Genomic DNA, 16,197 nt, shown 5'->3' with positions numbered 1-16,197 from the left:
TGACAGTAATATTGAATCAGTAATACTGACAGTATACATCAATATTTTTAGTATTTTTACAACCTTACATGATCAGTATTATTAGCAATATATTTCACATTAGTTTTACGTACAATATCTATTACACTGTGATATACTGCGACACAGATCCTAATAAAGCGAGAGAATCAAAATCCAAATCACCGTCAGTATTCTATCCACCAATATTAAACACATAGAATCAATAATAGAGATGCAACAAATATCCGGTAACTATTCGATGGCTTATCCAACTGGTTTTTTATAATTCGACCGTTTGACCGGATAATCCGGCCGGTGCAAAAATTGTTTTCCACAATTTGAATATAAAAATTATTTAAATAAATCATATATAAATTTTAATTTCAAAATATTTTATTATATATATATTTGATCAATCTATTAAAAAATTACATTATTCTTTTATTAATGCTTAAATATTAATTAAATACATATTCAATGTAACATATAAATATTAATTAAACATATATAATGTAACATAATTTTCTTACTCTTATCTAATCGTCTAACCTGCGATTAAGAATGAAATGCCTACATGTATTTGATCCTCGTTCATTTAAATGTAAAAAATAATTTGAACAGTTTTACAAACATTTACAAAGTTAATACATATTTTATTATATGTATAAATTAACTCAAAGTATGAAAAAATGTCGATCAAATTTTGGAGTTATTAAATACTTCAATATAAAGATACAATTATAAACAATAACAAAATATAAATGTAAACAAAACAAAGAAATCCAATATACTCTAAAATTGGAATATCAAAAAAATATACATGATTTGTACTTTTTGATTTTAGGAGATATTGAGCAAAGCACATTCCTTTATTATATATTCCCTTGTGAATTCGATTGCTTCAAGTTTTGTATTTGCCTGCATTATTTCGTTATCACATTAACACGAGTTACTATCCTACATACCAGCGAAGATTTCGGGATATTCACTAAAAGTTAATAGCGACATCTTTTCTTTTTTCTTTACATACTATAAGCAAGTATAAAATACAAAAAATTATTATATATATATAAATTAAACTTTTGATTTTTAACATAACATATTTAGTATAGATCAATATATCTTTATAAAATATAGCGTAAAAATATCGCGTCAAGGTAAATTTTAATTGATTATGTAAAATCGTAACAAAATAAATAAAATAAATAACAAAATAAATAAAAAATAAGAAAATGTAACAAAATAAAAAATAGGCCCATACATATTTTTTTGCTCTTGCACGACTACAGAAATGATTTAAGGATCATTGTTCTGAAATAAGTGGCATTGTGTATTTTATAATTATAAAAGGATATTCAAATCAAGACCAATATTTGCCCGATATATTCGCTTTCATGACACCGCTAACCATTTCAATGTTAATATGCAGTTCATAAATGATAAAAAGAATCTGTACCAATCTGTATAAAAATACTCTTATCAAGATAATGCAATTTCTCGGCTAAAAGTACATAAGTACATAAGTAAAAATTAACTTCTTGTATATTCATTATTCCAATGATTGGACCCATTCGTGTAATTAACAATTCAGTCGTTTTTCATAATAATGGAAAAAGGTTGGACTACATTATTTAATTAATAAATATCAATTTTTTTCTAGATTACATTTTTAGTTACGTTATAGAAACAAAACTTTTTGTTCTAATTCAAACACATTGGAAATGCGAACAAATGCAATTAAACTCATGTTCATTTTTTATCATTATGATATCACACGATGAACCACCTCTTTTCATCCTTCTAAAAAATTAGAAGGGGAAAAGGGTGGTCTGCCTCGCTTGCTACTTAGTCGCTTCGGGCGGACAATCGGGCTGATTGTTGGGGTGAGTCGTAGTGAAGGCCGGATGGTGTTCTAAATGACGGTCTACTCTCAGAATTGTAGAAAAGGGTTTGAGATCAACATGAAATTTTCGTGCATTGTATATCTGTGGTACTAAGCAACAATCCGCTAATGTAATTTCATCGCCGACACAATATTTGCCTGCGCTCGACAATAACAACTTCTCCACAGCTAAAATTATTATTAGTACTTAATTATGCACATATTCATACATTAACAAGGCGTGTAGTTTTTAATATATGCAGAGATTGTAAAATTACATGATATTTTGCTGGATAAACTTGATATTCAATAAATAATTATAATTGCAAATATTTGTGACCTTCATATTACTAGCATTTAAAGGCAGTATATTAAATAAAGTAACTATTTATTTTTTTCATTTGTAAATGTTTAAAAATTTATTTATTTAAATTTGAAAGTTTTCGTGAAATATGAAGAAAACTTCATATTTGCCTTTTATCACATAAATCTGCAATCCTACACAATATTACAATTATTACAATTATTCTAATTTTTTATTATCATTGTAATACCTGTAAATCCTCTAGTAATCCAATTCTGCGCCCATTCCGTTTTACGTTCTTCTCCAACATGGGTCAGAAGACCAATATTTTGCAATGGTTGTATACCACTGGCAATTATTTCGCAAATCTCTCTCACTCTAGCTCTTTTGATAGGATCTACTGGCATCAATGAACGATTTGGTCTAGTTTCTTCCAAATATTGTAGGATATTCAACTATATTATAAAGATTGTTATTATTCTAAAAAAAAGATCAAAACAACTACAAGAATATTCATGAATTTACTCACAGACTCTATCAAAGTATGATTGTCAATATGTAGCGCAGGGACTTTCTCCATTGGATTAATCTCACGGAATTCATTGGAATGTTGTTCTCCACCACTCTTCACCAAATTAACAGGCTTTATATCATATGGTATCTCCTTTAGGTTCAATGCTATTAATAAATGTCAGAAATATTTAAATCTATAAACATTAGAAACGTATTTAAAAAATAAACTCTCTCGGTAATAATAAAACTAATTCTATCTATGAAAGGACATTATAGCCGGTTCTTATTTCAAGACTTATTTCAAGTCTTAAGTAATATCTTAATATTCTAATACAACTCTGTGGACAGTATTCAGTTACTATTTTAAGTTTACAGTTTTAAGACAGTTTTAAGATGTTAATTCGGCTCTCTGATTAGTTCATGTAGAAATATTCTTAAAATCCTAAACAGCACATAGTGCCTAAAAAGCGTTAAAAAAAGCGCTAAAAATGTATACATAATAAAAGTATACATCTTTTTAAAGCTTTGCAGGCGTTGCTGTGTTAGTTGGAATCTTACTATAATATTGTATATGTCTACTTGAATCTGAATCAGCCAAATAGTAGATAATATATTGAAATCGTTGCATGTCTATTTCTATTGATGTACTCGGATGAAGGTCATCAAAATTTAAGTAGCTTATCTAAAAAGTTCAATGTCGATGATACACTTGCATCTTCAATAATAAATTATATAACTATTATATAATTATTAAACCTGACTATTCTCAGTTTTCACAACTTTCCCTGATTGTTTTTAATTCCTTATCTTTTTTTGGTTTTTATATAGTTTCCCTGGATTCCAAAACTCAACTCTGTCAACCAGAATATCATTTTATCTTTGTTGTTTTATCTTTGTTTATCTTGTTTACTGATCAAGGATAAAAGATACTCAAAGTTGACAGAAGTTGATACAATTGATAAATTTTGGAATAAGTTTTTATGCGTGTGTGTAATGTATAAAATAATTTTTCACTTATCACATAATTTTTCACTTATCACATAATTTTTCACTTACCAATTCTTACCCTCCAAGAGCAGGAACTTCGCCAATAGGAATAAAGCACCGGCTGTAAAACGAAATAAGAGCTATGAATACTCAGCAAAGCTGAATTACGCAAGTCAATCTTGAAAATTTAACATAATCAAAGTTGTCATTCATATTCAATTTAATCTAAGTTGTGTACTACATTCACACACTAGAAAAAAATGTAAAAAAAAAGTATAATCATTGATAAATATGAACAAAAATAAATTGTGAGTGTCGAAATACACATTCATTAAAACATGTTTATATCACATCTGTTGATATTATGTGATGCTAATGATGGTCCATTTATTCTACTACTTTAGATAAGCATGCAAGGAATAACTCATTAGGTGATTTGTGAAACTTATCACATAAAAAAATTTTTTTAAATGGGTATTTTTTGGTAAATTTTAACCACAAAATATATGTAAAATATGTAAAATATGTAAAAAATTTTCAGCCTAATGTCCAAGAATATTTGGAAAATACTTTTGAGAAACGCTTTTCATAATATCAAATAATTTTCTTTTATAAATTTATTCATGCAATTTTTATAAATAACGGAAATTTCGAAAAGGAAATTTAGAAGGAAGTTTAATATAATTTACATCAAATCATTTGTTAATTATTTATTTATTAATCTAAAGTTAATTTAATTATAATTGAAATAAGCTATGATATTGTATTAATTTTTAGAAAATATATTTTAAGAAAATATGCGAACTTTTTTACTCCATTATCAAATATATTCGCTAATCAAGAAAAGAATTTCTTCATTGTGTTATTTTTTCTTTTTGAGCAGAAATAGAAATCGCCCGTAAGATGCGCGTTCAATTGACAATCGTGGCGAGTAAATGTAATGGAATTTATTTTCGCGCAATCGCGGATTTCAGGATTTCAAGAGCAATTATCCAACGAGATATACCGGTGCGTCAATTGGAGATATTGCAGTAAAATAATGCATGATCACCAGTACAGTATTCGCAAAACGGCCGATTCTATCTTATTTTCCTCTCTCGACATTATCTATTTGTATTTTGCCTGTTTACATAAAGGTTAATTCGCGCGTAAATACTCACCTTACCCATTGTGGACATCATCGGCCTCTCACGGACAGCATTCACCTTTAGCCACTTTTTGCCTGACTCGATTATCTGATCGATGACTCTGATATTATGCCACCGAATCTGTTAAGAAGTAATTTAAAATGAACAGTGAATGCGCGAAACTCTTCCCTTTTATTTTCGAGATTGCTTTCGAGATTTCTTTTCTCTAACACTCTTCACACTTCGCTGTTCCGTCCACTGATCTTCCCCGCTCTCTCGTATCTCATGATCACTCGTAATGCAAGTAGATAATAGATCTGTTCTTTTTCGAAGATTTCTGAATTCTACTAGTTCTTTTGCGAGCAGGGTGGCCAACTTTTTGAGAGATTTTCCTACACGAGCATATCTGTATAATGCCTGATTTAGGGCATAATTGGACATATTTTGGGTAATTTTCTTTATGCATATGGTTATGTGACTATGTGTGGAATGACCTTTAACCCTTATAACCGCAACACAGTTCTTGCATAACGCATAATGTAGTACATAAGGGAATCAACCAATTGAAATTGTTTTTTTCTACGAAATGGGAGTAAAGAAAAGATTCTGATTAATTGATTCGCTCATGCATTGTGCGTTTTGCAAAAGTTCGTGCTGCAACCTTTATTCCTAAAGTCCTAAAATTCGGCCAATGAAATATAGATTTTAGTAATTACTAATTAAGACTGACAGCCCTATTGGTTGTATTTTAGGATTTTAGATTTTAAGACCCAAGCATAAAATCCAAAATAGAAACCTGAGAGAGGACATGAGAATCTTTTTTCTAAATTTTAATTATATGCTTCTCCTATTTTTTTTTATATTCTATGAGTAATAAAAGATTTGTTCGCGTCGAATACTCCAACGTGCTCCTATCATAGGCCTTACTCACTCCAATTAACTCGTTGGAGTGAATAGGAACTATGGAAGGGCATGTTGGAGCATTCGATGCGAACATCTCTAAAGATAGGAGATCCATTTGTTATGTCAACTTGTGTTAAATGAAAAGCATCCCTAGTTTCCATAGACAGGTGCTAAGACTAACATGGCTGCTACTGTGCTGCCTATTCGTCTTCTCGTGACATCGCCCTTTGTCTCGACAATACTTTTCTAATCAGCGAAGAATAAGGAGTACCGAAAGGGAGAGAGAAAGAGAGAAAGAGGGAGAGAGAGAGAGAGAGAGAGAGAGAGAGAGAGAGAGAGAGAGAGACGATGATGACGACGACGACACATTAGATGGAACAGCGAACTTCAATGGAAGACTTCAGCTAGCAAAATGTCAACCCGATCGCAGCTTACAAAGGATTTAAATGGTTCGTCTGCGCTTTATCGCGTGTTTACATTAGTCGTCATAACACTAGAATCGAACTGTTTTCCACACGAATGTTCGTCTCTCCCGTTGGCGAACGTCAATATTGTTGCCCAACATTCTACATCTCGCGCGAGTTTCAGGATTAATTAGCCTGTCGTTGTATCCTTTTGGAGTAAAAAGGAGCGACTGGCCTGTAAAATCTTCGTACTATCTTTGATATACTTTTTTTGTAGTAAAAGTATAACTGTGTGTAAATTTTATTCATTTCTTGCAGAATCGGTGAAAGCGCTACTTGGCAAGCATGTAAAAATACTATTAAAGAATGTGGTGAAATTGGAAACAAAACAGGACAAACAGGAAAATCGTGTTCTCGTGAGTGATTGTTTTTTCCGTCTTTTTTTTTATCTCTCTTTCTTTTTGTAATACTTTCTTATTTTTTACATTGATATATATTGATTTTGTCTTGTCATTAAGGTGTTCTCGCCATGTCGCCTCTTTCTCTTATCGGCCAAAGTACCCACAAGAGTAAGTAGTTTAGTTTATATTCTCTTTTAAACCATTTAATCACACTATATATTGTCAATTGTGGTTTCTGGTTAAGTTATACTTTATAGTGTTTTTGACTATAGCAAATTTGCACTTGGATTCAATTAATGCTGTATTGGTTGACGTACCAATAAATCATAAACATCATTAATCTAACCCAAGTTGATGCAGATCTATTATAGAAAATGTTAGTCTATCACTTTGCAGCTGACTATATTCTCTGCATCATGATTGGCTAAAATAAGATCAGAAATCTACAAGTTTTACCAATATAAGATTAATTTAAGTTGGTTCCATTTGCTCTTTATCTTTTTCTAATTTTGAGAAATAAAAAAAAGATAAACTTTTAAACTGAGATTAAAAAGTATTCTGAGATGGAACCAGATCATAAGTATATGTTACTCTTTTATTGCATGCTGCATTTACATTTTATTCTTTTTTAGATCGACTGCCATTTTCATTATCTAGAAGTAACGGCTATAGAATCGAGAAGAGCGAATCAGCTATGTTTGACCGTCGGAGAACGGTATTACAATTTTACTACAAACAGCGTCGGCGGAGATACCACAGAAGTAGACGCTATGATAGAGGCCTTACACACGGCAATTCGAAATATCTTTCCTACAGTACCGTTAAAGTATGTTTTGTTTCATTTTGTAGCAAAGAAACATTTGTAAGACTCTGCTGATTATGTATTTTAAATATTTGTAGTTATATTATACGAAAAATAGAGGTAATACCAGCTAGCAGACTGCAGAGTATACGAGGAAGCGAGTTAGCTAGAAGCACAGAAGCCACGAGACACACAGGGCCCTGTGGTGGTTTCTCTACCCAATATGCGTGCATGTGTGACTTGCATGGTGTACCGTACAGGGAGGAAGTGGCCTGGGTGAGATTGACGGCATCATTAGAATTTGCTTTAACAATGTTGAATTATCTGCTACAAAAATCTTATTTAGACAGATATGAATTTCAGGATGTCGACACAATATACCTTTCACATGACACTAGAGAGCTGAATTTGACAGACTTTGATCATTTAGATCAGAAGGACTTGGTGCCAATTATCTCGGCCTTGGAGTATAACACTTGGTTCACTAAATTAAGGGCATCTCACCTCAAGTTAAATCACGAGCCTTTAGAAAGATTGTTACATGTTATGCGAAGATCTTTGTCCATTCAAGAGCTTTATTTAGATAATCTTGGGATTAAGTGGTAATGGTTTAAGCAATTAGTTTTTACAGAGAGAATGTATTTAATGGATAATGTAAATATTTGTTTTTGAAAGGGATTTCGCTCACAAGCTGTCGTTAGCCTTGATCTCTAATGCTAACACGATGTTGCAAACAATAGATTTGTCACACAACATGATCGAGGATAAAGGTATAATTAATTTCAATTATTTATTCAGTATTCTTTTTGTATTTGAAATCTTTATCTGCACTACAGCCTATTGAGCTCTATTTTCCGATTGTTAACCGTAATCAAAAGTGTCCTGAATAGATTTTTATTATATTTTTTGTAGGAGCCTCTAGCTTGTGTGGGATAATAGCCAAGTTAATGCAAGGTGTGCCAATAACCATGTATTTTAATTATTCCTAATAATTATACTACAGGCATAGGAGCAATTCACTTTTCTCATTTATTTATTTAGAAATCACTTGTAGATCACTTTCTCATTTTTCTAAAAAAGACTCACTTTTCTCATTTCCTTATTTATTTTGAGCACCAGACATGTGAAAATATGAAGAATAGTAAATAGATGACATTTTCTAAGATTCCATAGGGGCTGTGGAAACTTTTGCCTGTTCATATTTTGATTATTTACTATCAATTTCAACATTTATCAATAGATGAATACATGAAATCAATAGATGAATGAAAAATAGATCAATATATGAAAAATAAGTCATTTTCACATACATGCACTCATTCGTAAATTTGAGAACGATTTTCTCGCATCTTATGAAAAATTAAGTATCTTGGTGAAACAAAATCATACAAAAGTTTTCAAAGATGTATTTTGAAGAGAAAAGATAAAACTGTAAATTTATTTTTTAATTTTGTTTTTGCAATATTTCGTTCCTAAATGACATAAAATAAAAATTTTTTTCGATACTTTTATTTTACTTTGAAGCGTAAACTGCTAAACCATTATTATAACTGCTAAAACATTATTAAACAAAAATTTATGAAAAAGTTTTAAAATAGAATCTGAAAACAAATTTTTCTTCTGCTTAGTTTCTGTAAAGTATTTCATTTTGAAGTTGACATTTTGTTAAAGTGAGCTTTCAAGAAATTCAATATTGTGAAAAATCATTGTACTTTTTTTAAAATCAATTTTTTTCAATATTTCTCTCTAATTTCTTATGTAAAAACTCACTTTTATAAACTTTGAAATTAAATAAATAATTTATAGAAAAAGAGACAGAAAAAATGTTTATTATATTCTCGATTTATATGAATAAAGAAAATATTTTTTCAAGACACTTTTTAAATATTTCCTGACTTTACGAACGGTAATGTTATCACAACAGCTAATATCGTCCTTAAACTCGGCGAGCCGAGTTGGTGAGGAAAGCGTCCACTGTAGAAGCCACACTCTGTCAGGCTTGCTTTATGTATTATGAATCATTTCTCTATGATATGATATAAGATAGATGTTATATCGTTATATAAATATAAACAGTATATAATAAGTAAACTAATTTTTAACTTATATATTCTCTAAAAAAACTTATTTTTTCATTATTTTTGAAAAAATAGCTAAACTGCTCCCTTGTCTGTACTAGTATATGATATGCTTTTCCTTTAAACATGCATCTTTATTTTATAAACTTATAAAGAGACTCATATAAATAAATATTATTTATTTTTTTTTTATTTCAAATTATATAATATTCCAGAGTTTACTCTATACAAGCATTGCGTTAATATGTAAAAAATTATTGATCTCTACAAGTAAAAGCTTCTATTAGAAGCTTTTGCTTGCACAGGTCAATAATTTTTATTATTTGTACATCAGACAAAATTTGTAATATATTTTTAAGGTGGTACTCATCTGAGCGGCCCTATTGGCAAGTTGCCTAAAGGTTTACAAGAATTAAATTTGGCCCATTGTGGATTGACCGGGAAAGGTATAAGTCAAATAGCTCACGCATTAAGCTTGAACAGAAGTATGCCAACTAGTTTGCGATATCTGAATCTTTCGGAGAACACCTTGAAGGACGATGTCAATGTGAGTAACTATAGGCTGATCTTGACGATAAATTACAGAGTCTTAATTTGTGTAATAATTACAATAATTAAAATTATAATTTGTATTTAATAATTGCAGAATTTGTGCAATTTCTTGGCACAACCTAATAGTTTAACACACCTAGATCTTAGCGGTACGGATACTACTTTAGAATATGTAAGTAACTAATTTTGCATAGTTTTCTTTTAAATAATAACTTCAATACTCGACTGTCCTTACAGAAATTTAAATCAATTTAATGGAAGGTAATGTTTTTGTTAATGTTTTTAATACTAAACTAAAATAATTAATCATTACCTTCCAGTATTAAATTAGTTTAAATTTCTGTAAGAGCAATACAATTTGCATTGTTCTTTATGATTTGATTTAGTTGTTCGGTGCATTACTACGGGGTTGTGCAACTAATTTAATCCACCTGAACGTTGCCCGGAATTCCTTTTCAAGCAAGAAGACCAAAGAAATACCTCCAAGTTTTAAACAATTTTTTACGGCGACCCTTTCGCTGAAGTACTTAAATATATCTTCGTGCAAACTACCGTTGGAGGCATTAAAACATCTGCTACTCGGTTTGGCATGCAACGAAAGTACAGTTGGCCTAGAGCTTGACATGAGCGGAAACAATTTGGGTTCTATGGGCGCGCACGTTCTAGAATCATGCATTCACGGAGTTAGGTGTATAGCGTCATTGGATATATCGGACAGCAGTACGTATACAGCTATAAAAAGAATATAATTCGATTGGATGCACTCAGTGCGCATTGATACATTCAGCATTAAAGCTGCCGTACACAGGTTAAAAGTATGTTTTTAATATAAATATAGAAACGGATTAAACTACTACATATCTTCTACTCATTTTATTGCATTCTAGGAAAAATGTGTATTTTATACCTCAAAGTATTTTTATTTTACTTTTACACTCAAATAAAATCAATATATACAATGGTTTTAATATGCATTAGTGCGCCCAACCGAATTATTCGTGTTTTGTAGTTTGTTTCCGAAATATATAGTGTTGATCAATTAATTGCTATTAATACAAAAAACTATTATAAATTGTAAAACCATTCAGTCAATTTCGAAGAATTGATTGTATGGCTTTACAATTTATATAATATAATTTCTTTCGATTTTAGATTTGTTTCAAACTAAATGGATATAAGATTTTTTTCAACATTTTTATTTACAGACATGGACGTCGATTTGGCACAAGTTGTAACGGCAGTTGGCAAGAACAAATCGATAAAGCAGTTATACATGGGACGCAATACCGCCAGTATGAAGAGCAAGCACATAGCCGTCGTGATGGACGCTCTGGTGCAAATGCTTCAGGAGGATGATTGTGTTCTTCAAGCATTACATCTACCAGATTCTCGATTAAAAGGCGATCTCTATAATCTGATTAATGCTCTTGGTAGTAACACATGTTTACACGTCTTGGATATTAGCGGTAATCAGATAGGTGATCCTGGTGCAAGGTTGTTAGCAAAAGCATTGCAAATCAATAATCATTTACGGACCATTATATACGACAAAAATAACATTACGTTACAAGGCTATGCGGATATTGTTCACGCTCTAGAGAAGTATGTATCCACATAGATCAGAATAAGAAGGAATACAATAAATTTATTTAAAAAATTTATTCTTACAGGAACTGTAGCGTACGACATATGCCGTTTCCCATTTATGATCTCCAACCTTGTATGAAAACTTCCGCAGAGAAAACAGAGCAGTTAGTCAAGAAGATACAAGATCTGTTGCAAAGAAATGTTACGCCGTGCAAATATAGTCATGGGCAAGCGTTCCGTTTGCAACAAGGATTTCTGTTGAGTTCTACGCAACAAATGGTTGATAGACTCGTCGTTCAAACTCAAGACACTATAAAGACCCTTGCGGCAGAGAGTTGTGACGCTAATAATGATATCAATTATGCGACTGGACTTATACAAGATGCGGATAATTCTAAACAAGTACGTTTGATAAAATTTGGAAAAATTGCTTTGATTGAGACATTAAAATATTCACGCTTATTATATCTTTTTGCAGCTACTGCCAAGATTACATGAAGTGCTTCAAAGACGCGACGAGAATAATCCAATCGAGCAAAAGCTACATGATATGGCAAACGAACTTCATAAAGTTATAACGACATATCTACAGGTATGTATTGAATGAATTTTTACAGTTACTTTCCTACTCTTGCTGCTAGTTTAAGTCACAAATTTAGAATAGAATTATTTTCTGAAAGATATGATTATGTACGTTACATGAGAAACTTATGTTGATTCAGGATTCTTTGGATGCAATGATAAAATGCGCAAATGAGCAATGTCCTACTATACTTTCACAAATGGTGATCAGGGGCGACGAGAGTGAGCCGATCGCAGTACAAGATGATCTTCGTAATACGTGTAAAGAGAAAAACCAAATTAATAACGAATTCATACATACCACTGTTACCGAACAAGCTGGCGCAGATATAGTTAATAGAATTAAGTAAGAATTTTGCAATTTTAATATAAATGTATTGTTTTTTTATTTTAATATAAATGTATAAATGTATTGTTTTTATAAATGTATTGTTTTAATCCTTTTCTCTTTTTTTGTAGTGAGCTTAATTTAGCAGTTGCGGCGCATATATCCGACAGGATCACGGACGAGGTAATCGAATCATTATCAAGAAGTTATAAAACTTTGGTAAGTTTCAAAACAACTTAATATCATATAAAATATATTATCACTCTTAAGAGAATATTTAATCTAATTAATGCTTTATGGTATGTGTGTATAGAATGATATATTTGTAGTTATTCACTATTTATAGTTATAGCAAACAATTATAATATGAACTGAGCTTCACATTTTTTTCATAAATATATGTATTTAATTACACTGTTTCCGTTTAATGTTGATTTAATCATGTACACGATTGTTATTTCATTATCTAGCAATTTTTCGCTTATATTTTTATCCATCTAATAATTACATGCAATAATAGATAATGTATGTATATGTCAATCATAAGATGTTAAGTGATAGCATTATTAGCGGATCTTAAAGTAACCTTAATGAAAAAGAGAGATTAAGAAATTTAATTGCATAAGCAGGAGAGTTTTTTAGTTTTTGAGCTTTAATAAAATTTTTTATCGATGTTCACATTATTTAATTCATCAACTAACAAAAATTTATAGCTTGCATACTCAAAATGTAAATTCTGAAATGACAAATTGATATGAATGTCTAAACGAATAAATTTTTTTTTTTTTGGAAAGGAATACTCAGATTTTTTTCATATCGATGATTCTCTTATAATGATATACAATATAATATAATAAAATACTTTCAGATTGGCGATTGTGATAGCCGAACGAGAAGTAGCACACCAGATGTTTTACGACCTAGCGCTGGCTCGATGAGTAGCGGAAGTGTGATAGGCGTGACAAGTGCGAGCGGTGTCTCCATGACTTTACCTCCTGGTAGAGTTAATCTCATGTCCGAAGAGGACTGTCCGCCGGAAACATGTTCGCTAGCAGATTCTATTGGTCAATGCGTCAACGATCAATCACCAATGGTAGAACTTTAAATTCTTTATTCTTAATATCGGAATCGTGAGATAATTATTTTAAAAGTACATAAAGAATATATATTTACATTATTTCCTATATACAATATAAATATTTCCACTCGAATTCGCTTGATATGCAAATACGTTATTTTGTTTATATGCTTACATAGAAATTGGATTATCTTAATCTGGTAGGTATTACAAAAGTATATAAAGATAAGAATAAGAATCTTATTAGATCATACATATGAATACACAATCAATAGGAAATAAAATCCATAAATGGTTATTATACATCAATATTGTATAAAATATTTTGATTCATTAAAATATTTTGATCCATTATTCAGGCAACACCACATCTATCGAATAAGCGTAAAAGTCTGCATGGAAGGAAATTGAGGCCCAAATCCGTAGTGGACTCAGTAGAAGGACTATCCGCTGATGACATACCAGATCTGTTGCCGTCATTGCCGAAGAGTCAAGCGGAAGGTTTGTATTCATTACTCTGTCATGAGTTTGTAAAATTGCAAAATATATGATTGGTACTTCGCAGCTATTTCGGAAACCGAGCACTCGTTGACAGAGTCATTAGATTCCGTCTCAGAATTGCCTAACACTGTGAGTCAGCAATTACAACATCTAGTAAAGTCTAGACCGCGCAGAACGAAAACGCGAGCGCCCACGAGACCGATGTTAAGACCAGATCAACCGATTGATGGTCTTGCTCTGGGCGAAGGTCTCGACGTGTTCTTCCGACCTACTACACCTACCACGCCTTTGATCTCGCCTACGAGTGACGACAGGTTAATATAACACTCTTTCATATTGATTTTTGTGGGATATATTTTTCCTTTCTTTAAGTTTTTTTTGTTTTATTCTTTTTCAACACACAAATTGTAAAAAGCTACTTATTGTAATTTACAGTTCTCTACATACTTTTCCAACGGATGGCAGTCCTAATTTATCGCTGACGAGTCACAAAAGCATTCCACCAGACATGGAGAAAAAGCATAGTTGTAATTCACCGATGCTAAAAACACTTTTGGAACCCGCGCCGCGCTCACGTTCCAGCGACAACTTGGAAAAGTTTTCCCCCCTTGTTGGTAGAAGATCACAAGGTGATTCACCGCTTACTGCCTCACCGCTCGCCCGGAGAAATACTACGGACAGCGCTCAAGCTTATGAGAGATCCAAAGGCGAGGTTTTTGTGAAAGAGATCTGTAACAGCGCTGCTGCGAATGACATAAGCGACGATTCTAAGCGCAGCACATTAACAAACGTATCTAATATAAGTCCGCGTGGCTCGCATGATATCGATGATACCTTCGGAGCGAACACAGAAAGAGACCAAGAGAATCGTAAAAGTGTCACGAAGAAATCCGTAACTGATGCTGAGAAATCATCTTCGTCTGTCAAGCTACGATCAACCGGTCACGATCTGAAAAGTCCAATAAACAGTAATAGCAGCGGCATCAAGAGCATATCCGATTCAGCCAAGTCCCCCGTATTAAAACCATTGAAGAATGTCGGGTCTACAAGCGACGGAAAAAGCAACGGCTCACTTATTAAAAATAAGCCCACTCCACCAGCGACGGCACCTAAACCGCGACCATGGAGCATGACCACCGATCGAAAATCTGGTAAGAAACATTCAGAAGATATTTTCTAGTAAGAAGTACAGAAATACAGACGTATAGCGAATTCGATTAAATGCACTCAGTGTATACATTAAATTGTGTGGCACATTAAGACTCTTAAGTACTCACCTAAGGTAGCTAATCTAAAACTTTACTATCTTTTTTACTAAAAAGTTTACAGAAACTTCCGTTTAATGGATGTATACTGTATATTGTATATTGTATATTGTATCTTGACTTTATTAAATTTTACAGGAGAATTCAGTCTGTTAAGCGATGGTTCTAGTCCGAACACCTCGGCTGGCAATACGCCCGATTCTGGCGATGCTCTCGATGAATCGACTGACAGCGGTGTCAGTGGACCGGCCTCCTTGCCGCCGACGTTATCGACAAGCAGCACTGCAAGTTCGTTGAGTAATTCAAGCGTAGAAAAGAGATCGGTGAGGGAATTGGCAGCGAGCTTGAACAAAAGCAAAACAGACAGGAAGGAAAATGGTAAATGCTTTCGTTTCGATTATCCGCTTCTGTGTCGCATGGTTAAATTTTTTTTGTTGATTTGCCACATTTCTCGATCCTAAACATCATCAATACTCATTCTTATGTTCCTTGATATAGTTCTAAAAGCGCATGTATATCAATCCTTCAACGTACAGCCACTGTTACCTATTATTTTAGAGCATGCCGCACCTGCAGCATGGCGGTCACTACTTCAACGTTCTGTCGATCGAGCAAATACCAAGGTATTTTATGTACATTTTGTTTTATTTTTTTCCCTGTCAATAAGTTCTCTTATCACAGCTGAAATATATTTTTTATGAGATGCGGACGTACGTGCGTGCGTGCGTGCGTGCGTGCGTGCGTGCGTGCGTGCATGTGTGTGTGCGTTGCGTGCGTGCATGCATGCATGCATGCATATTTATGGCTTCATGTTAGACAGAATGCAATCTCGTTATTAATCGAAGTAATCAATTTTTAAATATTTATATAAAGAGAGATCTTTTGTATATGCTTTATATATTA

The 16,197-nt window shown here is 32.3% G+C and overlaps 2 protein-coding genes across 6 annotated transcripts in view; one reads left to right on the top strand and one right to left on the bottom strand.

Moving 5' to 3' along the window:
• Positions 1-1,596: 1,596 nt before the first annotated feature.
• LOC108686522 (probable maleylacetoacetate isomerase 2) lies at positions 1,597-5,100 on the bottom strand. Its single transcript, XM_018191871.1, has 5 exons — positions 4,847-5,100; positions 3,756-3,807; positions 2,716-2,864; positions 2,437-2,641; positions 1,597-2,071 (listed from the first exon to the last, which is right to left on the bottom strand). The coding sequence occupies exons 1-5, from the start codon at positions 4,865-4,867 to the stop codon at positions 1,842-1,844; spliced, it is 657 nt and encodes a 218-aa protein (XP_018047360.1). The 5' UTR covers positions 4,868-5,100; the 3' UTR covers positions 1,597-1,841.
• Positions 5,101-6,066: 966 nt separating this feature from the next.
• The window catches only part of LOC108686588 (F-actin-uncapping protein LRRC16A), a 12,172-nt gene continuing 2,041 nt past the window's right edge, over positions 6,067-16,197 (top strand). The window contains exons 1-23 of one of the 5 annotated variants that reach the window (XM_018191962.1): positions 6,067-6,165; positions 6,439-6,536; positions 6,639-6,689; positions 7,154-7,347; positions 7,422-7,599; positions 7,687-7,925; positions 7,999-8,093; positions 8,236-8,277; positions 9,761-9,948; positions 10,048-10,125; positions 10,340-10,673; positions 11,159-11,555; positions 11,624-11,942; positions 12,019-12,132; positions 12,263-12,468; positions 12,582-12,669; positions 13,319-13,543; positions 13,708-13,728; positions 13,888-14,029; positions 14,094-14,343; positions 14,465-15,180; positions 15,433-15,672; positions 15,853-15,917. In XM_018191962.1, coding sequence (XP_018047451.1) covers positions 6,129-6,165; positions 6,439-6,536; positions 6,639-6,689; positions 7,154-7,347; positions 7,422-7,599; positions 7,687-7,925; positions 7,999-8,093; positions 8,236-8,277; positions 9,761-9,948; positions 10,048-10,125; positions 10,340-10,673; positions 11,159-11,555; positions 11,624-11,942; positions 12,019-12,132; positions 12,263-12,468; positions 12,582-12,669; positions 13,319-13,543; positions 13,708-13,728; positions 13,888-14,029; positions 14,094-14,343; positions 14,465-15,180; positions 15,433-15,672; positions 15,853-15,917 — 4,317 coding nt within the window. In that variant the 5' untranslated portion in view covers positions 6,067-6,128. Of the gene's footprint in view, positions 6,166-6,438; positions 6,537-6,638; positions 6,690-7,153; positions 7,348-7,421; positions 7,926-7,998; positions 8,094-8,235; positions 8,278-9,760; positions 9,949-10,047; positions 10,126-10,339; positions 10,674-11,158; positions 11,556-11,623; positions 11,943-12,018; positions 12,133-12,262; positions 12,469-12,581; positions 12,670-13,318; positions 13,544-13,707; positions 13,729-13,887; positions 14,030-14,093; positions 14,344-14,464; positions 15,181-15,432; positions 15,673-15,852; positions 15,918-16,197 lie in introns of all 5 variants that reach the window. The other 4 variants (XM_018191964.1, XM_018191963.1, XM_018191965.1 and 1 more) reach the window with 4 other exon arrangements.

The sequence above is a fragment of the Atta colombica genome, unplaced genomic scaffold (assembly GCF_001594045.1).
Source record: "Atta colombica isolate Treedump-2 unplaced genomic scaffold, Acol1.0 scaffold187, whole genome shotgun sequence".
Taxonomy (NCBI): domain Eukaryota; kingdom Metazoa; phylum Arthropoda; class Insecta; order Hymenoptera; family Formicidae; genus Atta; species Atta colombica.
The sequence above is the reverse complement of the archived record's forward strand: the minus strand, read 5'-3'. Positions and strand labels throughout refer to the sequence as shown.

Coding starts and splice junctions, on each gene's coding strand:
- LOC108686522 (XM_018191871.1), bottom strand. CDS start 4,867: ATGATGTCCACAATGGGTAAG. Junction 3,808..4,846: donor TGATGTCCACAATGGGTAAG/GTGAGTATTTAC, acceptor TTCGTTTTACAG/CCGGTGCTTTATTCCTATTG. Junction 2,865..3,755: donor CTCTTGGAGGGTAAGAATTG/GTAAGTGAAAAA, acceptor ATTTATTAATAG/CATTGAACCTAAAGGAGATA.